The sequence below is a fragment of the Zonotrichia leucophrys genome, unplaced genomic scaffold (assembly GCF_028769735.1).
Source record: "Zonotrichia leucophrys gambelii isolate GWCS_2022_RI unplaced genomic scaffold, RI_Zleu_2.0 Scaffold_248_76883, whole genome shotgun sequence".
In the NCBI taxonomy this organism is placed as follows: domain Eukaryota; kingdom Metazoa; phylum Chordata; class Aves; order Passeriformes; family Passerellidae; genus Zonotrichia; species Zonotrichia leucophrys.
The window spans coordinates 1-25317 of record NW_026992453.1 but is presented as its reverse complement, the minus strand read 5'-3'; the positions used below and the strand labels follow the sequence as shown (position 1 = coordinate 25317).

Here is a 25317-nt window from a genome sequence, read left to right as displayed (position 1 = left end):
TTGGGGATTATTTTGGGATTTTTGGGGGGGATTTTGGGGATTATTTGAGGAATTTTGGGGAGGATTTTGGGATTATTTTGGGGTTTTTGGGATTTTCTCAGCCCCACCTGGCTCCTTGCGGGCGCGGCCCCGGCCCTTGGTCTGGGCGATGACGATTTCGGTTTCCTCCTGAGTCATCTCCGAGATTTTCTGCAGGAAAAGCTTTTCCAGAGCCTCGGCCATCAGCACGATGTCATCCCCGGGCTGGAAATGGGGAAAAAATCAGAATTTAGGGACAAAAAAGGGGAAAAAAATCCGGGAATTTTGGGAAAAAAAACCCAGAAATTGGGGAAAAATAAAACAGGAATTAAGGAAAAAGCTTCTCCAGAGCCTCGGCCATCAGCACGATGTCATCCCCGGGCTGGAAAATGGGGAAAAATCAGAATTTAGGGACAAAAAAGGGGGAAAAAACCCGGGAATTTTGGGAAAAACCATCAGAAATTAGGGGAAAATAAAACAGAAATTGGGGAAAAATAAAACAGGAATTAAGGAAAAAGCTTCTCCAGAGCCTCGGCCATCGGCACTGTGGCATCCCCTGGCTCCAAAATGGGGAAAATCAGAATTTAGGGACAAAAAAGCTTTTTCCCCAAAAAAATTCCAGTTTTATATCTCCAAAAATTCTCATTTTTCCCCCAAAATCACCACTTTTCCCCCCCAAAAATTCCAATTACTTTCAAAAAAAAAATTCCCATTATTCCCCCAAAAATTCCCCCTAAAATTCTAATTTTCCCCAAAAAAATTCGAAATTTCCCGCCCAAAATTCCCATTTTTTCTCACCAAGAATTCCTATTCTGCCCCCCAAAATTTCCATTTTCCCCCAAAAATTCCAATTATTTCCCCCCAAAAATTGCCGTCTTTCCCCAAGAAAAATCCCATTTTTCCCCCAAGAAAATTTCTCCCTAAAATTCCCATTATCCCTCCAAGAATATTCCCATTCTTACCCCAAAAATTCCCCCTAAAAAACCCTTTTCCCCCCTTAAATTCCTATTTTCCCCCCAAAAAATTCCCATTTTTCCCCCCAAAATTCCCATTCTTTCCCCAAAAAAACCCCCTAAAATTCCCATTTTTACCCCAAAAAAATCCCACTTTTTCCCCAAATTTCACTATTTTTTTCCAAAATTCCAATTTTTCACCCACAAAAAAATCCCCCCCTAAAATTCCCATTTTTACCCCAAAAAATTGCCCCCAAAAATTCCAATTATTTTCCGCAAAAATTCCCTTTTTTCCCCCAAAAAATTCCCTTTTTTCCCCCAAAAAATTCTAAATTTTTCTCCCAAAATTCCAATTTTTCAGCCAAAAAAATCCCATTTTTAGCCCAAAAAATCCCATTTTTTTCCCAAAATTTCACTATTTTTTCCCCAAAATTCCAATTTTTCACCCACAAAAAAATCCCATTTTACTCCAAAAAATCCCCCCTAAAATTCCCATTTTCCCTAAAAAATTGCCCCCAAAAATTCCAATTATTTTCTGCAAAAATTCCCTTTTTTCCCCCAAAAAATTCCCTTTTTTCCCCCAAAAAATTCTAAATTTTTCTGCCTAAATTCCAATTTTTCAGCCAAAAGAAATCCCATTTTTAGCCCAAAAATTCCCATTTTTCCCCCAAAATTCCAATTTATCACCCACAAAAAAATCCCATTTTACTCCCAAAAATCCCCCCAAAAATTCCCATTTTCTCCCCACAAAATTTCCCATTTTTCTCTGCAAAATCCCCATTTTTACCCCCCAAAAATTTCTAAATTTTTCTCCCTAAATTCCAATTTTTCAGCCAAAAAAAATCCCATTTTTCGCCCGAAAAATCCCATTTTTCGCCCAAAAAAATCCCATTTTTAGCCCAAAAATTCCCATTTTTTTTCCAAAAATTTCACTTTTTTTCCCCAAAATTCCCCAAAAAAATCCCATTTTTCGCCCAAAATTCCCATTTTTTGCCCAAAAAAATCCCATTTTTTGCCCAAAAAATCCCATTTTTTTCCCAAAAATTCCCACTTTTTTCCCAAAAATTCCCATTTTTTTCCCAAAATTTCACATTTTTCCCAAAAAAATTTTTCCCAAAAAAATCCCATTTTTCGCCCAAAAAATCCCATTTTTCGCCCAAAAATTCCCATTTTTTTCCCAAAAATTCCCATTTTTAGCCCAAAAATTCACTTTTTTTCCCCAAAATTCCCAATTTTTCCCCAAATTCCCAATTTCCCCACCTTGTTGTAGATGTAGCAGTTGGTGAACATGGTGTTGAAGTCCTGGATGCATTCCTGAGCGTTCCAGTAATAATTGTTCTCCAAACGCTTCTTAATTGTTCCCATGTCCATCGGCGTCTTAATTATTTTATAATAATCCTGGAAATCAATTAATTATTCATTAATAAATCGCAAAAAAAAATTTATTAATCCTGGAAAAAATTTAATTTTTTTATGATAATACTATTTAAAAAAATTAATCAATGATTTTATAATACTCATGAAAAAAATGATTTATTTATTATTAATCCTGGAAAAAATTAATTATTTATCGACCCAACCTTGGGGTCACTTGGGGTCACCGACCCAACCTTGGGGTCACCACGGGGTCACCGACCCAACTGTGGGGTCACTTGGGGTCACCGACCCAACCTTGGGGTCACCGACCCAACTTTGGGGTCACTGAGTTCAACCTTGGGGTCACCTGGGGTCACCAACCCAACCTCGGGGTCATCGACCCAACCCTGGGGTCACTGAGTTCAACCTTGGGGTCACTTGGGGTCACCAACCCAACCCTGGGGTCACCAACCCAACCTTGGGGTCACCATGGGGTCACCAACCCAACTTTGGGGTCACTGAGTTCAACCTTGGGGTCACCTTGGGGTCACCAACCCAACCACGGGGTCACCAACCCAACCTTGGGGTCACCTTGGGGTCACCGACCCAACCACGGGGTCACCTTGGGGTCACCGACCCAACCATGGCATCCAGTCCAAGCCCCCCAACATTCCCCAATCCCTGGAGACCCCCAACCTTCTCCAGTTCCTGCAGAACCTCAACAATCCCCAACTCCTGCAGAACCTCAACCTTCTCCAGTTCCTCCAACGTTCTCCAATCCCTGAAGAACCCAAATATTCCCCAAACCTTGGAGAACCCCGACCTTCTCCAGTTCCTGAAGAACCCCAACATCCCCCAGTTCCTCCAAACTTCTCCAGCTCCTGGTGACCCCCAACCTTCTCCAGTTCCTGAAGAACCCAAACCTTCTCCATCTCCTGAAGAACCCCAATCTCTGCAGACCTCCAACCTTCTCCAGTTCCTGGAGAACCCCAAGTTTCTCCAGTTCCTGCACACCTCCAACCTTCTCCAGCCCCTGCAGACCTCGACTCTCTCCAACCCCTGGTGAGCCCCAACATCTCCCAACCCCTGCAGAACCCCAAACCTCTCCAGCCCCTGGTGACCCCCAACCTCCTCCAGGTCCTGGAGACCCCAAACCTTCTCCAGCTCCTGGAAAACCCCAATCCCTAGAGAACCCCAACATCTCCCAGTTCCTGCAGACCCCCACCCTTCTCCACCCCCTGGTGCCCCCCAACCTTCTCCAGTTCCCAAAGAACCCCAACCTTCCCCAATCCCTGGAGAGCCCCAAATTCTCCATTTTCTCAAGAACCCCAATCTATGCAGACCCCCAACCTTCTCCAGATCTTGGAGAACCTCAACATTCCCCAACCACTGGAGAACCCCAACATTCCCCAACTCCTGGTGCCCCCCAACCTTCTCCAGTTCCTGGTGACCCCCAACCTTCTCCATGCCCTGGTGCCCCCCAACCTTCTCCAGTTCCTGGAGACCCCCAACCTTCTCCAGTTCCTGGAGACCCCCAACCTTCTCCAGTTCCTGGAGAACCCAAATCCCTGGTGCCCCCCAACCTCCTCCAGATCCTGGTGACCCCAACCTTCTCCAACCCCTGGTGACCCCCAAACTTCTCCAGCTCCTTGAGAACCCAAATCCCTGGAGAACCCCAACATCTCCCAGATCCTGCAGACCCCCACCCTTCTCCATCCCATGGGGACCCCCAACCTTCTCCAGATCCTGGTGACCCCAACATCTCCCAGTTCCTGCAGACCCCCACCCTTCTCCATCCCATGGAGACCCCCAAACCTTCTCCATCCCCTGGTGCCCCCCAACCTTCTCCATGCCCTGGTGACTCCCAACCTTCTCCAGTTCCTGTAGACCTCCAACCTTCTCCATCCCCTGGTTCCCCCCACCCTACTCCAACCCCTGGTGACCTCCAACCTTCTCCAGTTCCTTGAGAACCCAAATCCCTGGTGCCCCTCAACCTTCTGCAGATCCTGGTGACCCCAAACCTTCTCCAACCCCTGGTGCCCCCCAACCTTCCCCAGTTCCTGCAGACCCCCAACCTTCTCCATCCCCTGGTGCCCCCCAACCTTCTCCATGCCCTGGTGACCCCCAACCTTCTCCAGTTCCTGCAGACCCCCAACCTTCTCCATCCCCTGCAGACCCCCAACCTTCTCCAGCTCCTGGTGCCCCCCAACCTTCTCCAGCCCCTGGTGCCCCCCAACCTTCTCCAGTTCCTGGAGAATCCAAATCCCTGGAGAACCCCCAACCTCCGGTTCCTGGTGATCCCAACCTTCTTCTACCCCTGGTGCCCCCCAACCTTCTCCATCCCATGGTGCCCCCCAACCTTCTCCAGTTCCTTGAGAACCCAAATCCCTGGTGCCCCCCAACCTTCTCCATCCCATGGTGCCCCCCAACCTTCTCCATGCCCTGGTACCCCCAACATTCTCCAGTTCCTGGAGAACCCAAATCCCTGGTGACCCCCAACCTTCTCCATCCCCTGGTGCCCCCCAACCTTCTCCAGCCCCTGGTGACCCCCAACCTTCTCCAGTTCCTGGAGAACTCAAATCCCTGGAGAACCCCACACTTCTCCATCCCCTGGTGCCCCCCAACCTTCTCCATGCCCTGGTGCCCCCCAACCTTCTCCATCCCCTGGTGCCCCCCAACCTTCTCCAGCCCCTGGTGACCCCCAGACCCTGGTGCCCCCCACCCTTCTCCATGCCCTGGTGCCCCCACGCTCCTGGAGCTCACCGGGAGGTTGAGCTTGACGGCGTCCACGGGCTGCTGGAAGGGCCACGCGAACTGGTGCTTCCAGAGGGTCTTGAGGACCACCTTGAGCAGGTACTGCAGCTGGTTGGTTTGGCGCTTGGGCTTGTTGGGGTTGGAGGTCTCCGGTGGGGGGGGGTTGACCCCGACGCCGCCGCCGGGCTGGGCCTGGCCGGGCGCCGGCGCCGCCGACGGCTGCGAGGAGTCGAGGGCGTCCGGCAGCACGGGCAGGTTCCGCAGGCGCGTGCCGGGGCCGCTCTCGGCCGCCATGGCCTTGATGCCGTTGCATTCCTCGCCTGAGACCCTGGGGAGGCACGGAGGGAGGAGATTGGGACCATCTTGAGGTGGCACCAAGAGAGTGGGACCACCCTGAGATGGCACCAAGGGGGTTTGGGATCATCCTGAGATGGCTTTGGGACAACCCTGAGATGGATCTGGGGGTTGGGACCACCCTGAGGTGGCACCAAGGAGGGTGGGACCACCCTGAAATGGCTTTGGGACAACCCTGAGGTGGATCTGGGACCACCCTGAGGTGGCACCAAGGAGGGTGGGACCACCCTGAGATGGCTTTGGGACAACCCTGAGGTGGCTTCGGGACCACCCTGAGGGATCTGAGGAGGCACCAAGGGATGGGACCACCCTGAGGTGGATCTGAGGGAGTTGGGATCAACCTGAGGGACCTGAGGTGGATTTGGGACCACCCTGAGGTGGCACCAAGGAGGTTTGGGATCATCCTGAGATGGCTTTGAGACCACCCTGAGGTGGATTTGGGACCACCTTGAGGGATCTGAGGTGGCACCAAGAGGGTTTGGGACCACCCTGAGGTGGTACCAAGGGGGTTGGAATGACCCTGAGGTGGATTTGGGATCACCCTGAGGGACCTGAGGTGGATTTGGCACCAGCCTGAGGTGGCACCAAGGAGGTGGGACCATCCTGAGGGACCTGAGGTGGCTTTGGAACAATCCTGAGGTGACTTTGGGGGTTGAGACCATCCTGAGGGACCTGAGGTGACACCAAGGGGGTTGGGACCAGCCTGAGGTGGCTTTGGGATCACCCTGAGGGACCTAAGATGGGTTTGGGACCACCCTGAGGTGGCACCAAGGGGGTTTGGGACCACCCTGAGATGGCTTTGAGACCACCCTGAGGTGGATTTGGGACCACCCTGAGGGATCTGAGGAGGCACCAAGAGGGTTTGGGACCACCCTGAAGTGAATCTGACGGGGTTGGAACCACCCTGAGATGGCACCAAGAAGGTTGGGACCACTCTGAGGTGGATCTGAGGGGGTTGGGACCACCCTGAGGTGGCACCAAGAAGGTTGGGACCACCCTGAGGTGGCACCAAGAGAGTTTGGGACCAGCCTGAGGTGGATCTGAGGGGGTTGAGACCATCCTGAGGGACCTGAGGTGGATTTGGGACCACCCTGAGGTGGATCTGAGGGGGTTGGGACCACCCTGAGGTGGCACCAAGAGGGTTTGGGACCAGCCTGAGGTGGATTTGGGGGTTGGGATCACCCTGAGGGACCCGAGGTGGATCTGGGGGGGTTTGGATTCAGGACCACCCTGAGGGATCTGAGGGGTCTGAGCGCGTCCGGCAGCACGGGCAGGTTCCGCAGGCGCGTGCCGGGGCCGCTCTCGGCCGCCATGGCGTTGATGCCGTTGCATTCCTCGCCTGAGACCCTGCGGAGGAGATTGGGGGTGGGACCATCCTGAGGTGGCTTTGGGACCACCCTGAGGTGGATTTGGGATCACCCTGAGGGACCTAAGATGGGTTTGGGATCAACTTGAGGTGGCACCAAGGGGTTGGGATCAGCCTGAGGTGGCACCAAGGAGGTGGGACCATCCTGAGATGGATTTGGGATCACCTTGAGGGACCTGAGGTGGCACCAAGAGCATTGGGACCACCCTGAGGTGGCATCAAAGGGGTTGAGATCAGCCTGAGGTGACACCAAGGGGGTTGGGATAACCCTGAGGTGGATTTGGGACCACCCTGAAGAACCTGAGGTGGCACCAAGAAGGTTTAGGACCACTCTGAGGTGGCACCAAGGTGGTTTGGGATCATCCTGAGATGGATTTGGGATCACCCTGAGGGACCTAAGATGGGTTTGGGAACACCTTGAGGTGGCACCAAGGGGATTTGGACCAGCCTGAGGGATTTGAGGTGGGACCAAGAGGGTTCGGACAACCCTGAGGTGGATTTGGGGGTTGGGATCAACCTGAGGTGGCACCAAGGGGGTTTGAGACCACCCTGAGGTGGCACCAGGGCTGTTTGGGACCACACTGAGATGGCTTTGGGACAACCCTGAGGTGGATTTGGGATCACCCTGAGGGAGCTGAGGTGGCACCAAGAGGGTTTGGGACCACCCTGAGGTGGATCTGAGGGGGTTGGGATCAACCTGAGGTGGCACCAAGGAGGTCTGGGATCATCCTGAGGTGGATTTGGGATCACCCTGAGGGACCTAAGATGGGTTTGGGAACACCCTGAGGTGGCACCAAGGGGTTGGGATCATCCTGAGGTGGATTTGGGGGTTGGGATCAGCCTGAGGTGGCACCAAGGGGGTTTGGGACCACCCTGAGATGGCTTTGAGACCACCCTGAGGTGGATTTGGGACCACCTTGAGGGATCTGAGGAGGCACCAAGGGATGGGACCACCCTGAGGTGGCACCAAGGAGGGTGGGACCACCCTGAGATGGCTTTGGGACAACCCTGAGGTGGATTTGGGATCACCCTGAGGTGGATTTGGGGGTTGAGACCATCCTGAGGTGGCACCAAGAGGGTTTGGGACAACCCTGAGGTGGATTTGGGATCACCCTGAGGTGGCACCAAGGAGGGTGGGACCATCCTGAGATGGCTTTGGGACCACCTTGAGGGACCTGAGGTGGCACCAAGGGGGCTGGAATGACCCTGAGGTGGATTTGGGATCACCCTGAGGGACCTAAGATGGGTTTGGGATCACCCTGAGGTGGCACCAAGGCGGTTTGGGATCATCCTGAGATGGATTTGAGACCACCCTGAGGTGGATTTGGGACCACCTTGAGGGATCTGAGGTGGCACCAAGGGGGTTTGGGACCACCCTGAGGTGGATCTGAGGGGGTTGGGACCACCCTGAGGTGGCTTTGAGACCACCCTGAGGTGGCACCAAGGAGGTTTGGGACCACCCTGAGGTGGCTTTGAGACCACCCTGAGGTGGATTTGGGACCACCTTGAGGGATCTGAGGTGGCACCAAGAAGGTTTAGGACCACCCTGAGGTGGCACCAAAGGGGTTGGGATCAACCTGAGGTGGCACCAAGGGGGTTTGGGACCACCCTGAGGTGGCACCAAAGGGGTTGGGATCATCCTGAGGTGGATTTGGGATCACCCTGAGGGACCTAAGATGGGTTTGGCATCACCTTGAGGTGGCATCAAGAGGGTTTGGGACCACCCTGAAGTGGATCTGATAGGGTTGGAACCACCCTGAGGCGGCACCAAGGGGATTTGGGATCACCCTGAGATGGATTTGGGATCACCCTGAGGAACCTAAGATGGGTTTGGGATCGCCTTGAGGTGGCACCAAGGGGATTTGGACCAGCCTGAGGGACCTGAGGTGGCATCGAGGGGTTGGGACCATCCTGAGGTGGATTTGGGATCACCCTGAGGTGGATTTGGGGGTTGAGACCATCCTGAGGGACATAAGGTGGCACCAAGAGGGTTTGGGACCACCCTGAGGTGGCACCAAGGGGGTGGGACCACCCTGAGGTGGCACCAAGGGGGTTGGAATGACCCTGAGGTGGATTTGGGATCACCCTGAGGAACCTGAGGTGGCACCAAGAAGGTTTAGGACCACCCTGAGGTGGCACCAAAGGGGTTGGGACCACCCTGAGGTGACACCAAGGGAGTTGGGACCACCTTGAGAGACCTGAGGTGGATTTGGGATCACCCTGAGGTGGCTTTGGGGGTTGAGACCATCCTGAAGGACCTGAGGTGGCACCAAGGGGGTTGGGACCACCCTGAGATGGCTTTGGGATCACCCTGAGGGACCTAAGATGGGTTTGGGATCACCTTGAGGTGGCATCAAGGGGATTTGGACCAGCCTGAGGGACCTGAGATGGCATCAAGGGGTTGGGATCACCCTGAGGGACCTAAGGTGGATTTGGAACCACCTTGAGGGATCTGAGATGGCACCATGGGGGTTGAGATCAACCTGAGGGATCTAAGGTGGCTTTGGTGGTCGGGACCACCCTGAGGTGGATTTGGGACCACCCTGAGGTGGCACCAAGGGGGTTGGGATAACCCTGAGGTGGATTTGGGACCACCCTGAAGAACCTGAGGTGGATCTGGGTGGGTTGGGACCACCCTGAGGTGGATCTGAGGGGGTTGGGACCACCTTCAAGTGGATTTGGGATCACCCTGAGGAACCTGAGGTGGCACCAAGAGGGTTTGGGACCACCCTGAGGTGGATCTGGGACCACCTTGAGGGATCTGAGGTGGCTTTGAGGGATGGGGATCAACCTGAGGTGGCACCAAAGGGGGTGGGAGCACCATGAGGGACCTGAGGTGGCACCAAGAGGGTTTGGATCACCCTGAGGTGGATCTGGGACCACCTTGAGGGATCTAAGGTGGCTTTGGGGGGTTGGGATCACCCTGAGGTGGCACCAAGAGGGTTGGATCACCCTGAGGTGGGTTTGGGACCACCCTGAGGAACCTGAGGTGGCTTTGGGGGGTTGGGATCACCCTGAGGTGGCACCAGGGGGGGTGGGACCACCATGAGGGATCTGAGGTGGCACCAAGAGGGTTTGGGACCACCCTGAGGTGGCACCAAGGGGGTTGGAATGACCCTGAGGTGGATTTGGGACCACCTTGAGGGATCTGAGGTGGCACCAAGAAGGTTGGGACCACCCTGAGGTGGCACCAAGGAGGTTTGGGATCATCCTGAGGTGGATTTGGGACCACCCTGAGGGACCTAAGATGGGCTTGGCATCAACTTGAGGTGGCACCAAGGCGGTTTGGGACCACCCTGAGGTGGATCTGACAGGGTTGGGACCATCCTGAGGGACCTGAGGTGGATTTGGGACCACCCTGAGGTGGCTTTGGGGGTGGGACCAACCTGAGGTGGCACCAAGAGGGTTTGGGACCACCCTGAGATGGATTTGAGACCACCCTGAGGTGGCACCAAGGAGGGTGGGACCATCCTGAGATGGATTTGGGACCACCCTGAGGTGGCTTTGGGACCACCTTGAGGGATCTGAGGTGGATTTGGGATCACCCTGAGGGACCTGAGGTGGATTTGGGATCACCCTGAGGTGGATTTGGGGGTTGAGACCATCCTGAGGGACCTAAGGTGGCACCAAGACGGTTTGGGACCACCCTGAGGTGGCACCAAGGGGGTTGGAATGACCCTGAGGTGGATTTGGGATCACCCTGAGGGACCTGAGGTGGCACCAAGAGGGTTTGGGACAACCCTGAGGTGGATCTGAGGGGATTGGGATCAACCTGAGGTGGCACCAAGGGGGTTTGAGACCAGCCTGAGGTGGCACCAAGGGATGGGACCACCCTGAGGTGGATCTGAGGGGGTTGGAACCACCCTGAGGTGGCATCAAGAGGGTTTGGGACCACCCTGAGGTGGATCTGAGGGGATTGGGATCAACCTGAGGTGGCATCAAGGAGGGTGGGACCATCCTGAGGTGGATTGGGGAGTTGGGATCACCCTGAGGAACCTGAGGTGGCACCAAGAGGGTTTGGATCACCCTGAGGTGGGTTTGGGACCTCCCTGAAGAACCTGAGGTGGATCTGGGTGGGTTGGGACCACCCTGAGGTGGATCTGGGTGGGTTGGGACCACCCTCAAGTGGATTTGGGACCACCCTGAGGAACCTGAGGTGGATCTGGGGGAGGTTTGGATCCACCTGAGGTGGATCTGGGACCACCTTGAGGGATCTGAGGTGGCTTTGGGGGCTTGAGACCACCCTGAAATTGGGGAGCAGGCTCAGAAATTTGGGAAAAATGGAATTTTGGGATTTCAGTACCTTGTAGGATACATTGGGGAGCAGGGGCAGAAATTTGGGAAAAATGGAAATTTGGGAAAAATGGAAATTTGGGATTTCAGTACCTTGTAGGATACATTGGGGAGCAGGGGCAGAAATTTGGGGAAAAGGGGCAGAAATTCAGGAAAAAAAGGGGAGAAAACTGGGGAAGAGGTGGGAATTTGGGAAAAAAGGGGCAGAAATTTGGAAAAGGCAGAAATTTGGGGAAAAGGAAATAAATTTGTGGGGGAAAGGGCAGAAAATTGGGGGGAAAAGAGCAGGAATTTGGGAAAAGAGGAGCAGAAATTTGGGAAAAAGGGGCAGAAATTCAGGAAAAAGTGGCAGAAAATGGGGGAAAAGGGGCAGAAATATCGGGAAAAAGGCTCAGAAATTTGGGAAAAATGGAAATTTGGGAATTCAGTACCTTGTAGGATACATTGGGGAGAAGGCTCAGAAATTTGGGAAAAATGGAATTTTGGGATTTCAGTACCTTGTAGGATACATTGGGGAGCAGGGGCAGAAATTTGGGAAAAATGGAATTTTGGGATTTCAGTACCTTGTAGGATACATTGGGGAAAAGGGGCAGAAATTTGGGGAAAAGGGGCAGAAATTCAGGAAAAAAAGGGGAAAATTTGGGGAAAAAAGGGGCAGAAACTCAGGAAAAAGTGGCAGAAAATGGGGGAAAAGGGGCAGAAATATCGGGAAAAAGGCTCAGAAATTTGGGAAAAATGGAAATTTGGGATTTCAGTACCTTGTAGGATACATTGGGGAGCAGGGGCAGAAATTTGGGAAAAATGGAATTTTGGGATTTCAGTACCTTGTAGGATACATTGGGGAGAAGGGGCAGAAATTTGGGGAAAAGGGGCAGAAATTCAGGAAAAAAAGGGGAAAATTGGGGAAAAAAGGGGCAGAAATATCGGAAAAAAAGGCTCAGAAATTTGGGAAAAATGGAAATTTGGGAATTCAGTACCTTGTAGGATACATTGGGGAACAGGGGCAGAAATTTGGGGAAAAGGGGCAGAAATTCAGAAAGAAAAAGGGGAAAATTTGGGGAAAAAAGGCAGAAATTCAGGAAAAAAAGGGGAGAAAAGTGGGGAAGAGGTGGGAATTTGGGAAAAAAGGGGCAGAAATTTGGAAAAGGCAGAAATTTGGGGAAAAGGGGCAGAAATTTGGGGAAAAGGAAATAAATTTGTGGGGGAAAGGGCAGAAAATTGGGGGAAAAGAGCAGGAATTTGGGAAAAAGGGGCTGAAATTCAAGGGGAAAGTGGCAGAAAATGGGGGAAAAGGGGCAGAAATATCGGGAAAAAGGCTCAGAAATTTGGGAAAAATGGAAATTTGGGAATTCAGTACCTTGTAGGATACATTGGGGAGAAGGGGCAGAAATTTGGGGAAAAGGGGCAGAAATTCAGAAAGAAAAAGGGGAAAATTTGGGGAAAAAAGGCAGAAATTCAGGAAAAAAAGGGGAGAAAAGTGGGGAAGAGGTGGGAATTTGGGAAAAAAGGGGCAGAAATTTGGGAAAAAGTGGCAAAAATTTGGAAAAGGCAGAAATTTGGGGAAAAGGAAATAAATTTGTGGGGGAAAGGGCAGAAAATTGGGGGGAAAAGAGCAGGAATTTGGGAAAAAGGGGCTGAAATTCAGGGGGAAAGTGGCAGAAAATGGGGGAAAAGGGGCAGAAATATCGGGAAAAAGGCTCAGAAATTTGGGAAAAATGGAATTTTGGGATTTCAGTACCTTGTAGGATACATTGGGGAGCAGGGGCAGAAATTTGGGGAAAAGGGGCAGAAATTCAGAAAGAAAAAGGGGAAAATTTGGGGAAAAAAGGCAGAAATTCAGGAAAAAAAGGGGAGAAAACTAGGGAAAAAGGGCAGAAATTTGGGAAAAAGGCTCAGAAATTTGGGAAAAAGGCTCAGAAATTTGGGAAAATGGAAATTTTGGGAATTCAGTACCTTGTAGGATACATTGCCATGGATTGATCCCAAATCCGCCGCGCACTCAGAGCTCGCTCGGCCTGGCCATGGATCCTGCCCGGGCTCGGCTCCACTGCCGACTCTGAGGGGAAAATCCAGGAATTTCCACCCAAAATCCACAAAATGGGAAAATTCTGATGGAAAATGAGGCTTTGAGCAAAAAAAATCCCAAAAAATTTGGATTTTTTTCACTTTTTCCCCATTTTTTTCAGCCCCAAATCTGCATTTCCATGAAGGATTTGTGGCGCCTCCACTCCCGACTCTGAGGGGAAAATTCAGGAATTTCCACCCAAAATCCTGGAAATCCACCTTGGATTTATTGAGATCCATAAAAATGGGAAAATTCTGATGAAAAAATGAGATTTTGGCACCAAAATTTGGATTTTTCCCCATTTTTTTCAGCCCCAAATTCCCATTTCCAGGAGGGATTTCTGCTCCAGATCCCGACTCTGAGGGGAAAATTCAGGAATTTCCACCCAAAATCCACAAAATGGGAAAATTCTGATGGAAAAATAAAAATTTGGGGGTAAAAATCCCCAAAATTTGGATTTTTTTCACTTTTTTTCCTCATTTTTTCAGCCCCAAATTTGCATTTCCAGGAGGGATTTCTGCTCCAGATCCCAAATATGAGGGGGAAAAAACTTGGGAATATTGGGAATTTCCACCCAAAATCCTGGAAATCCATCCTGGGTTTATTGAGATTCATAAAAATGGAAAATTCTGATGGAAAATGAGGTTTGGAGCAAAAAAAATCCCAAAAAATTTGGATTTTTTTCACTTTTTTCCTCATTTTTCAGCCCCAAATCCGCATTTCCACAAAGGATTTCTGCTCCAGATCCCAACTCTGAGGGGAAAATTCAGGAATTTCCACCCAAAATCCTGGAAATCCACCTTGGATTTATTGGGATCCACAAAAATGGGAAAATTCTGATGGAAAAATGAGATTTTGGCACCAAAATTTGGATTTTTCTCCATTTTTTCAGCCCCAAATTTGCATTTCCAGGAGGGATTTCTGCTCCAGATCCCAACTCTGAGGGGAAAATTCAGGAATTTCCACCCAAAATCCACAAAATGGGAAAATTCTGATGGAAAAATAAAAATTTGGGGGGAAAAATTTCCAAAATTTGGATTTTTTTCACTTTTTTCCTCATTTTTCAGCCCCAAATCTGCATTTCCAGGAGGGATTTCTGCTCCAGATCCCAACTCTGAGGGGGAAAAAACTTGGGAATATTGGGAATTTCCACCCAAAATCCTGGAAATCCATCCTGGGTTTATTGAGATCCATAAAAATGGGAAAATTCTGATGGAAAATGAGGTTTTGAGCAAAAAAAATCCCAAAAATTTTGGATTTTTTTCATCTTTTTCAGCCCCAAATTTGCATTTCCAGGAGGGATTTCTGCTCCAGATCCCAAATATGAGAGGAAAAAAATTCAGGAATTTCCACCCAAAATCCTGGAAATCCACCTTGGATTTATTGGGATCCACAAAAATGGGAAAATTCTGATGGAAAAATGAGATTTTGGCACCAAAATTTGGGATTTTCCTGGATTTTTTTCCCCATTTTTCCAGTTCCCAGCCCCCAAAAAATGGGAGAATTCTACAGAAAAATGAGATTTTTGATACCAAAATTTGAATTTTAATATTTTTTAATTATTTTTCCAATCCTCAACCCAAAATTTGGGAGAATCTGACAGAAAAATGAGATTTTTGGCACTAAAATTTGAGTTTTTCCCCATTTTTCCGGTTCCCAACTCAAAAAAATGGGAAGAGTTCAAGGGAAAAAAATCAGATTTTAGCACCAAAATTTGGATTTTTCTAATTTTTTCCCATTTTTTCAGCCCCAAACCCCCCAAAAATGGGAAGAATCCGATGGAAAAATCAGATTTTAGCACCAACATTTGGATTTTTATCTTTTTTATTTCAATTTTTCCACTTCCCAACTGCAAGAAATTGGGAGAATCCCACAGGAAAATGGGATTTTTGGCAGCAAAATTTGGATTTTTTCCTTTTTTTTCCCATTTTCCAGCCCCAAACCCCCAAAAATGGGGAGAATTGGACAGAAAAATTGGATTTTGGCACCAAAACTTGGATTTTTTTCCCTTTTTTTCCCCATTTTTCCAGTCCCCAACTGCAAGAAATTGGGAGAATCCCACAGGAAAATGGGATTTTTAGCACCAAAATTTGGATTTTTTTCCCTTTTTTTCCCCATTTTCCAGTCCCAAACCCCCAAAAATGGGGAAAATCCGACAGAAAATTTGGATTTTGGCACCAAAATTTGAGTTTTTCTGGGTTTTTTTTTCATTTTTTCCCCATTTTTCCAGTCCCCAACCCAAAGAAATGGGAGGACCCCACAGAAAAATGAGATTTTGACACCAAAATTTGAATTTTTTCCCATTTTCCAGCCCCAAACCCCCAAAAATGGGGAGAATTGGACAGAAAATTTGAATTTTGGCACCAAAATTTGAGTTTTTCTGGGTTTTTTTTCATTTTTTCCCCATTTTTTCCAGTCCCCAACCCAAAGAAATGGGAGGACCCCATAGAAAAATGGAATTTTAGCACCAAAATTTGAATTTTTTCCCTTTTTTTCCCAATTTTTCCAGCCCCAAAACCCCCAAAAATGGGGAGAATCCAACAGAAAAATGGAATTTTGGCACCAAAATTTGAGTTTTTCTGGGTTTTTTTTTTAAATTTTTTCCCCATTTTTCCAGTCCCCAACCCAAAGAAATGGGAGGACCCCATAGAAAAATGAGATTTTGGCACCAAAATTTGAATTTTTTCCCGATTTTTCCAGCCCCAAACCCCCAAAAATGGGGAAAATTGGATAGAAAAATGGAATTTTAGCACCAAAATTTGGATTTTTTCCCTTTTTTTACCCCATTTTTCCAGTCCCCAACCCAAAGAAATGGGAGGACCCCACAGAAAAATGAGATTTTGGCACCAAAATTTGAATTTTTTCCCTTTTTTTCCCATTTTCCAGCCCCAAACCCCCAAAAATGGGGAGAACTGGACAGAAAAATTGGATTTTAGCACCAAAATTTGATTTTTTTCCCTTTTTTTCCCCATTTTTCCAGTCCCCAACCCACAGAAATGGGAGGACCCCACAGAAAAATGAGATTTTGGCACCAAAATTTGATTTTTTTCCCGATTTTTCCACCCCCAAACCCCCAAAAATGGAGAGAATCCAACAGAAAAATTGGATTTTAGCACCAAAATTTGAATTTTTCTGGGTTTTTTTTTCATTTTTTCCCCATTTTTCCATCCCCAACCCAAAGAAATGGGAGGACCCATAGAAAAATGAGATTTTGGCACCAAAATTTGATTTTTTTCCCTTTTTTTCCCATTTTTCCCACCCCAAACCCCCAAAAATGGGGAGAATTGGACAGAAAAATGGAATTTTAGCACCAAAATTTGGATTTTTTTCCCTTTTTTTCCCATTTTCCAGCCCCAAACCCCCAAAAATGGAGAGAATCCAACAGAAAAATTGGATTTTGGCACCAAAATTTGAATTTTTCTGGGTTTTTTTTCATTTTTTCCCATTTTTTCCAGTCCCCAACCCACAGAAATGGGAGGACCCCACAGAAAAATGAGATTTTGGCACCAAAATTTGATTTTTTTCCCTTTTTTTCCCATTTTCCAGCCCCAAACCACAGAAATTGGGAGAACGACACAGAAAAATAAGATTTTGACACCAAAATTTGATTTTTTTCCCTTTTTTTTCTCCATTTTTCCAGTCCCCAACCCACAGAAATGGGAGAACAACACAGAAAAATGAGATTTTGGCACCAAAATTTGAATTTTTTTCCATTTTTTTCCCAGAAATGCAGAAAATCCGAGCTCACCTCAATTCCAGCTGCGGCTCCTCAGCCCCGGAGCTTCATTTTCCTCCTCTCGCTGCAAAAAGCTCTGAAAAAACCAAAATTTCCATCAATTCACAAATTCCTGAGCAAAATTCAGAAAATTGAGTCCAAAATTCCCCAAAATTTGGGAAATAAACCCAAAATCACCCCCAAAATTCAGAAAATGACCCCAAAATCCCCCAAAATTTGGGAAATAAACTGAAAATCACCCCCAAAATTCAGAAAATTGAGTCCAAAATCCCCCAAAATTTGGGAAACAATCCCAAAATCACCCCCAAAATTCAGAAAATTGACCCCAAAATTCAGAAAATTGAGTCCAGAATCCTCCAAAATTTGGGAAATAAACTCAAAATCACCCCCAACATTCAGAAAATGACCCCAAAATCCTCCAAAATTTGGAAAATTGAGTCCAAAATTCCCCAAAATTTGGGAAATTAATATAAAATCACCTCCAAAATTCAGAAAATTGAGTCCAAAATCCCCCAAACTTTGAGAAACAATCTCAAAACTCCCTCAAACTTTGGGAAATAAATCCCAAAATCACCCCCAAAATTCAGAAAATTGAGTCCAAAATCCCCCAAATTTGGGAAATAATCCCAAAATTCCCTCAAACTTTGGGAAATAAATCCAAAACCACCCCCAAAATTGAGAAAATGACCCCAAAATTCCCTCAAACTTTGGGAAACAATCCCAAAATCACCCCTGAAATTCAGAAAATGACCCCGAAATTCAGAAAATTGAGTCCAAAATCCCCAAAATTTGAGAAGCAATACTAAAATCACCCCCAAAATTCAGAAAATTGAGTCCAATTCTCCAAAATTTGGGAAATAAATATAAAATCACCTCCAAAATTCAGAAAATGACCCCAATTCCCCAAACTTTGGGAGCTGCTGCCCAAACCCCAACCCTGCTCCCAGCCCCAGCCCAGGCTCATTAAGGGTTAATTAGCATGAAGGCTTAATTAGCATGAAGGGTTCACCCAGCCCCAGGGAATTCTCTCAGGTTCCAAATTCTCAGCCCAAAACCTCAGGAATTCCCTCAGATCCCAAATTCCCATCCCAAAATATCCAGGAATTCCCTCAGGTTCCCAATTCCCCATCCCTCAAATCTCTGAAATTCCTTTAGATTCCAAATTCCCAGCCCAAAATATCCAGGAATTCCCTCAGGTCCCAAATTCCCAGCCCAAAACTTTGGGAATTCCCTCAGGCTGCAAATTCCCACTTCAAAACCTTGGGAATTCCTTCAGATTCCCAATTTCCATCCTCAAATATCCAGGAATTCCTACAGGTTGGAAATTCCAACCTCAAACCCTCAGGAATTCCTTCAGATTCCAAATTCCCAGCCCCAAACCTTGGGAATTCCCTCAAGCTGCAAATTCCCACTTCAAAACTTTGGGAATTCCTTCAGATTCCCAATTTCCATCCTCAAATACCCAGGAATTCCTCAGGTTGGAAATTCCCAGCCCAAAACCTCAGGAATTCCCTCAGGTTCTCAATTCCCATCCCTAAAATATCTGAAATTCCCTCAGGTTCCAAATTCCCATCCCAAAATATCCAGAAATTCCCTCAGGTTCCAAATTCCCAGCCCAAAACTTTGGGAATTCCCTCAGGCTGGAAATTCCAATGTCAAAATCTTGGGAATTCCCTCAGGTTCCCAATTCCCATCCCTAAAATATCTGAAATTCCTTCAGATTCCAAATTCCCAGCCCAAAACCTCAGGAATTCCCTCAGGTCCCAAATTCTCAGCCCCAAACCTTGGGAATTCCCTCAGGTTGGAAATTCCCACCCCAAAACCACCAGGAATTCCCTCAGGTTCCAAATTCCCATCCTAAAAACCCCAGGAATTCCCTCAGTGTCCCAATTCCCATCCTAAAAAACCTGAAAATTCCCTCAGACTTCCAATTCCAACCCCAAAACCTTGGGAATTCCGTCGGGCTGGAAATTCCAACCCCAAAATATCCAGGAATTCCCTCAGGTTCCAAATTCCCCATCCCTCAAATCTCTGAAATTCCTTTAGATCCCAAATTCCCAGCCCAAAATATCCAGGAATTCTCTCAGGCTGGAAATTCTCAGCCCAAAATATCCAGGAATTCCTCAGGTTCCCAATTCCAACCCCAAAACCTTGGGAATTCCCTCAGGCTGGAAATTCCCATCCCAAAACCTCAGGAATTCCCTCAGATCCCAAATTCCCATCCCAAAATACCCAGGAATTCCCTCAGGCTGGAAATTCCAATGCCAAAACCTTGGGAATTCCCTCAGGTTCCCAATTCCCATCCCTAAAATCTCTGAAATTCCCTCAGATTCCAAATTCCCAGCCCAAAATATCCAGGAATTCCCTCAGGCTGGAAATTCTCAGCCCCAAAACCTCAGGAATTTCCTCAGGTTCCAAATTCCCAGCCCAAAACTTTGGGAATTCCCTCAAGCTGGAAATTCCCACTTCAAAACCTTGGGAATTCCTTCAGATTCCAAATTTCCATCCTCAAATACCCAGGAATTCCCTCAGGTTGGAAATTCCAATGTCAAAATCTTGGGAATTCCCTCAGGTTCCAAATTCCCAGCCCAAAATATCCAGGAATTCCCTCAGATTCCAAATTTCCATCCTAAAACATCCAGGAATTCCCTCAGGCTGGAAATTCCAACCCCAAAATATCCAGGAATTCCCTCAGGTTCCCAATTCCCAGCCCAAAACCTCAGGAATTCCCTCGGGTTCTCAATTCCCATCCTAAAAAACCCAGGAATCCCTCAGTGTCCAATTCCCACCCCAAAAAGCTCAGGAATTCCTCAGGTTCCAAATTCCCAACCTTAAAACCTTGGAAATTCCCTCAGATTCCAAATTCCCAGCCCAAAATATCCAGAAATTCCCTCAGGTTCCCAATTCCCAGCCCAAAATATCCAGGAATTCCCTCAGGCTGGAAATTCCAATGTCAAAATATCCAGGAATTCCCTCAAGTTCCCAATTCCCATCTTAAAATATCTGAAATTCCTTCAGATTCCAAATTCCCATCCCAAAACCTCAGGAATTCCCTCAAGCTGAAAATTCCCACTTCAAAACCTTGGGAATTCCTTCAGGTTCCCAATTTCCATCCTCAAATACCCAGGAATTCCGTCGGGCTGCAAATTCCCAACCCAAAACCTCAGGAATTCTCTCAGGTTCCAAATTCCCAGCCCAAAAAATCCGGGAATTCCTTCAGTGTCCCAATTCCCACCCCAAAAACCTCAGGAATTCCCTCAGGCTCCCAATTCCCAACCTTAAAACCTTGGAAATTCCTTCAGATTCCAAATTCCCAGCCCAAAATATCCAGGAATTCCCTCAGGTTCCCAATTCCCAGCCCAAAATCTCAGGAATTCCCTCAGGATGGAAATTCCAATGTCAAAATATCCAGGAATTCCCTCAAGTTCCCAATTCCCATCTTAAAATATCTGAAATTCCTTCAGATTCCAAATTCCCATCCCAAAACCTCAGGAATTCCCTCAAGCTGAAAATTCCCACTTCAAAACCTTGGGAATTCCTTCAGGTTCCCAATTTCCATCCTCAAATACCCAGGAATTCCGTCGGGCTGCAAATTCCCAACCCAAAACCTCAGGAATTCCCTCAGGTTCCAAACTCCCATCCTAAATAAACCAGGAATTCCTACACTGTCCCAATTCCCAGCCCAAAACCTCAGGAATTCCCTCAGGCTCCCAATTCCCAACCTTAAAACCTGAAATTCCTTCAGATTCCAATTCCCACCCAAAATTCCGGAAATTCCCTCAGTTCCAAATTCCCAGCCCAAAATATCCAGGAATTCCCTCAGAATGGAAATTCCAATGTCAAAATATCCAGGAATTCCCTCAAGTTCCCAATTCCCATCTTAAAATATCTGAATTCCTTCAGATTCCAAATTCCCATCCCAAAACCTCAGGAATTCCCTCAAGCTGAAAATTCCCACTTCAAAACCTTGGAATTCCTTCAGGTTCCCAATTTCCATCCTCAAATACCCAGGAATTCCGTCGGGCTGCAAATTCCCAACCCAAAACCTCAGGAATTCCCTCAGTGTCACAATTCCCCATCCCTCAAATCTCTGAAATTCCTTCAGATTCCAAATTCCCATTCCAAAATATCCAGGAATTCCCTCAGGTTCCAAACTCCCACCCAAAACTCAGCAATTCTCTCAGGCTCCCAATTCCCAACCTTAAAACCTTGGAAATTCCTTCAGATTCCAAATTCCCAGCCCAAAATATCCAAGAATTCCCTCAGAAAGCAAATTCCCATCTCAAAATATCAGGAATTCCCTCAAGCTGGAAATTCCACTTCAAAACTTGGGAATTCCTTCAGATTCCCAATTCCCATCCCCAAAACCTCAGGAATTCCCTCAGGTTCCCAATTCCCATCCCTAAAATCTCTGAAATTCCTTCAGATTCCAAATTCCCAGCCCAGAATATCCAGGAATTCCCTCAGGTTCCAAATTCCAACCCCAAACCATCCAGAAATTCCCTCGGGTTCTCAATTCCCATCCCCAAAACCTCAGGAATTCCCTCAGGTTCCAAATTTCCTCTCTCAAAAATTCCCTCAGGCTGGAAATTCCAACCTCAAACCCTCAGGAATTCCTTCAGATTCCAAATTCCCATCCCTAAAATATCTGAAATTCCTTCAGATTCCAAATTCCCATTCCAAAATATCCAGGAATTCCCTCAGTGTCCCAATTCACAACCCAAAACTTTAGGAATTCTCTCAAGCTTGAAAATTCCCAGCCCAAAACCTCAGGAATTCCCTCAGATTGGAAATTCCAATGCCAAAACCTCAGGAATTCCTTCAGGTTCCCAATTCCCATCCCTAAAATCTCTGAAATTCCTTCAGATTCCAAATTCCCATTCCAAAATATCCAGAAATTCCCTCAGGTTCCCAGTTCCCAGCCCAAAACTTTAGGAATTCTCTCAAGCTTGAAAATCCAACCCTAAAACCTCAGGAATTCCCTCAGGTTCCAAATTCCCAGCACAAAAAAAACCTGGGAATTCCCTTGGAATGGAAATTCTCAGCCCAAAATATCCAGGAATTCCCTCAGGTTCCCAATTCCCAGCCCAAAACTTTGGGAATTCCCTCAGGCTGGAAATTCCCACTTCAAAACCTTGGGAATTCCTTCAGATTCCCAATTTCCATCCTCAAATACCCAGGAATTCCCTCAGGTTGGAAATTCCAATGCCAAAACCTCGGGAATTCCCTCAGGTTCCCAATTCCCATCCTAAAATCTCTGAAATTCCTTCAGATTCCAAATTCCCATTCCAAAATATCCAGGAATTCCCTCAGGATGGGAATTCCAATCCTCAAACCTTGGGAATTCTCTCAGGTCCCAAATTCCCATCCCAAAAAATCCGGGAATTCCCTTGGGCTGAAAATTCCAATCCCAAAACCTCAGGAATTCCCTCAAGTTCCCAATTTCCACCCCAAATCACCCAGGAATTCCCTCAGGTTCCAAATTTCCATCCCTAAAATATCTGAAATTCCTTCAGATTCCAAATTCCCATTCCAAAACCTCAGGAATTCCCTCAGGTTCCAAATTCCCAGCACATAAAACCCGAGAATTCCCTCAGGCTAGAAATTCCCATCCCAAAATATCCAGGAATTCCCTCGGGCTCCCAATTCCCATTTGGAAACACTCAGGAATAATTCCAGTGACTCCCTGTCACCCCAAAACATCCAGGAATCCCCTCAGTGCCCCATTCCCAATCCAAACCATCCAGGAATTCCCTCAGTGTTTCATTTCCATCCCCAAAATATCCAGGAATTCCCTCAGTGTCCCATTCTCATCCCAGAAAACTCAGGAATTCCCTCAGTGCTCCCTCTTCACCCCAAAACATCCAGGAATTCCCTCAGTGTTCACTCCTCATCCCAAAATAATCAGGAATTCCCTCAGAGTCCCATTCCCATTCCAAAAATCCCGACAATTCCCTCAGTGTCACATTCCCTTCCTATAAAACCTGTGAATTCCTTCAGTGCTCCATTCCCATCCCAAAACAAACGAGAATTCCCTCAGGCACCAAATTCCAATGCCCAAATCCCTGAGACATCCCCGGGCTCCCAATCTCTACTCCAAAACATCCAGGAATTCCTTCAGTGCTCCATTCCCATCCCAAAACATCCAGGAATTCCTTCAGTGCTCCATTCCCACCCCAAGGAAAATGGGAATTCGCTCAGTGCTCACATCTCACCCCAAAAACAACAGGACTTCCCTCAGTGTTTCATTGCTATCCCAAAAAAAAGCAGGAATTCCCTCAGTGTTCCCTCCTCATCCCAAATAAACTGGGAATTCCCTCACGGTTCACTCCTCATCCCAAACAAACTGGGAATTCCCTCAGTGCTCCATTCCCACCCCACACAAACCAGGAATTCCCTCAGTGTTTCATTCCCATCCCAAAAATCCCAACAATTCCCTCAATGCCCCATTCCAATCCCAAAACACCCAGGAATTCTCAGTGCCCCATTCCCATCCCAAACCATCCAGGAATTCCCTCAGGCTCCCAGTTCCCAGCCCAAAACACTCAGGAATATTTTCAGGGACTCCCTGTCACCCCAAAACATCCAGGAATTCCCTCAGAGTCCCATTCCCATCCCAAAATATCCAGGAATTCCCTCAGTGTTCCCTTTCCATCCCCAAAAAACTCAGAATTCCCTCAGCATTCACTCCTTGTCCCAAACCACCCTGGAATTCCCTCAGTGGCCCATTCCCATCCCAGAAAACTCAGGAATCCCCTCAGGGTTCCCTCCTCATCCCAAAGCATCCAGGAATTCTCTCAGTGTTCCACTCCCATCCTATAAAAGCCAGCAATTCCCTCAGTGTTCCCTTCCCATTCCAAAAATCCCGACAATTCCCTCAATAACACATTCCCTTCCTATAAAACCTGTGAATTCCTTCAGTGCTCCATTCCCATCCCAAGGAAAATGGGAATTCGCTCAGTGCTCACATCTCACCCCAAAAACAACAGGACTTCTCTCAGTGTTTCATTGCTATCCCAAAAAAAAACCAGGAATTCCCTCAGTGTCCTCTTCCCATCCCATAAAACCCAGGAATCCCCTCAGTGCTCCCTCCTCATCCCAAATAAACCGGGAATTCCCTCAGGGTTCACTCCCCATCCCAAAACATCCAGGAATTCCCTCACTGACCCCTTCCTATCCTAGAAAACCCTGCAATTCCCTCAGTGTTCCATTCCCACCCCAAAACATCCAGAATTTCCCTCAGAGTTCACTCCTCATCCCAAAGCATCCAGGAATTCACTCAGTGTTCCATTCCCATCCTATAAAAGCCAGCAATTCCCTCAGTGTTCCCTTCCCATTCCAAAAATCCCAACAATTCCCTCAATAACACATTCCCTTCCTATAAAACCTGTGAATTCCCTCAGTGCTCCATTCCCACCCCAAAACACCCAGGAATTCCCTCAGATTCCCCCAAAACACCCAGCAAACATTCAGCAATTCTCTTAAGGGTCCTTTTCCCATCCCAAAAATTTTGAGAATTCCCTCAGGGTTCACTCCCCATCCCAAAACATCCAAGAAATCCCTCAGTGCCCCCTTCCCATCCCAGCAATCCCCTCAGTGCCCCATTCCCATCCCAAAACATCCAGGAATCCCCTCAGAGTTCCATTCCCACCCTAAAACACCCAGGAATTCCCTCAGGCTCCCAATTTCCATCCTAAAACATCCAGGAATCCCCTCAGTGTCCCATTCCCACCCCAGACTAACCAGGAGTTCCCTCAGTGCTCCATTCCTATCCCAAAAATCCCAACAATTCCCTCAATGCCCCATTCCAATCCCAAAACAAAGAGGAATTCTCTCATTATTCCATTCCCATCCCAAACCATCCAGGAATTCCCTCAGGCTCCCGGTTCCCAGCCCAAAACACTCAGGATCACTTTCAGTGACTCCCTGTCAACCCAAAACATCCAGGAATCCCCTCAGTGTTCACTCCTCATCCCAAAAATCCTGACAATCCCCCCCAGTGTCCCCTTCCCACCCCAAAACATCCAGGAATTCCTTCAGTGCTCACTCCTCATTCCCAAAAAACCAAGAATTCCCTCTGTGTCCCCTTCCCATCCCAAAACACCAGGAATACCCTCAGTGTTCCATTCCCACCCCAAAACATCCAGGAATTCCCTCAGTGTCCCATTCCCATCCTATAAAACCCAGCAATTCCCTCAGTGCTCCCTCCTCATCCCAAAACATCCAAGAATTCCCTCAGTGTCCCATTCCCATCCCATAAAAACCAGGAATTCTCTCAGTGACCCCTTCCCATCCTATAAAAGCCAGGAATTCCCTCAGTGTTTCATTTCCATCCCAAAACATCCAGGAATTCCCTCAGTGTCCCTTCCCATCCTATAAAACCCAGGAACTCCCTCAGTGCTCCCTCCTCATCCCAAACAAA

General features: G+C 47.8%; 1 protein-coding gene and 1 long non-coding RNA gene across 2 annotated transcripts in view; both read right to left on the bottom strand.

Moving 5' to 3' along the window:
• The window catches only part of LOC135441343 (bromodomain-containing protein 4-like), a 34606-nt gene extending 29201 nt beyond the window's left edge, over positions 1-5405 (bottom strand). The window contains exons 1-3 of the mRNA XM_064700889.1: positions 5091-5405; positions 2232-2369; positions 108-243 (exon numbers count right to left, since the gene is read on the bottom strand). Coding sequence (XP_064556959.1) covers positions 108-243; positions 2232-2369; positions 5091-5375 — 559 coding nt within the window. The 5' untranslated portion in view covers positions 5376-5405. The remainder of the gene's footprint in view (positions 1-107; positions 244-2231; positions 2370-5090) is intronic.
• Positions 5406-6526: 1121 nt separating this feature from the next.
• LOC135441344 (uncharacterized) lies at positions 6527-16987 on the bottom strand. The gene is made up of 3 exons (XR_010438473.1): positions 16908-16987; positions 13048-13150; positions 6527-6782 (listed from the first exon to the last, which is right to left on the bottom strand). It is a non-coding gene; the product is annotated as an uncharacterized LOC135441344 (long non-coding RNA).
• Positions 16988-25317: the final 8330 nt, after the last annotated feature.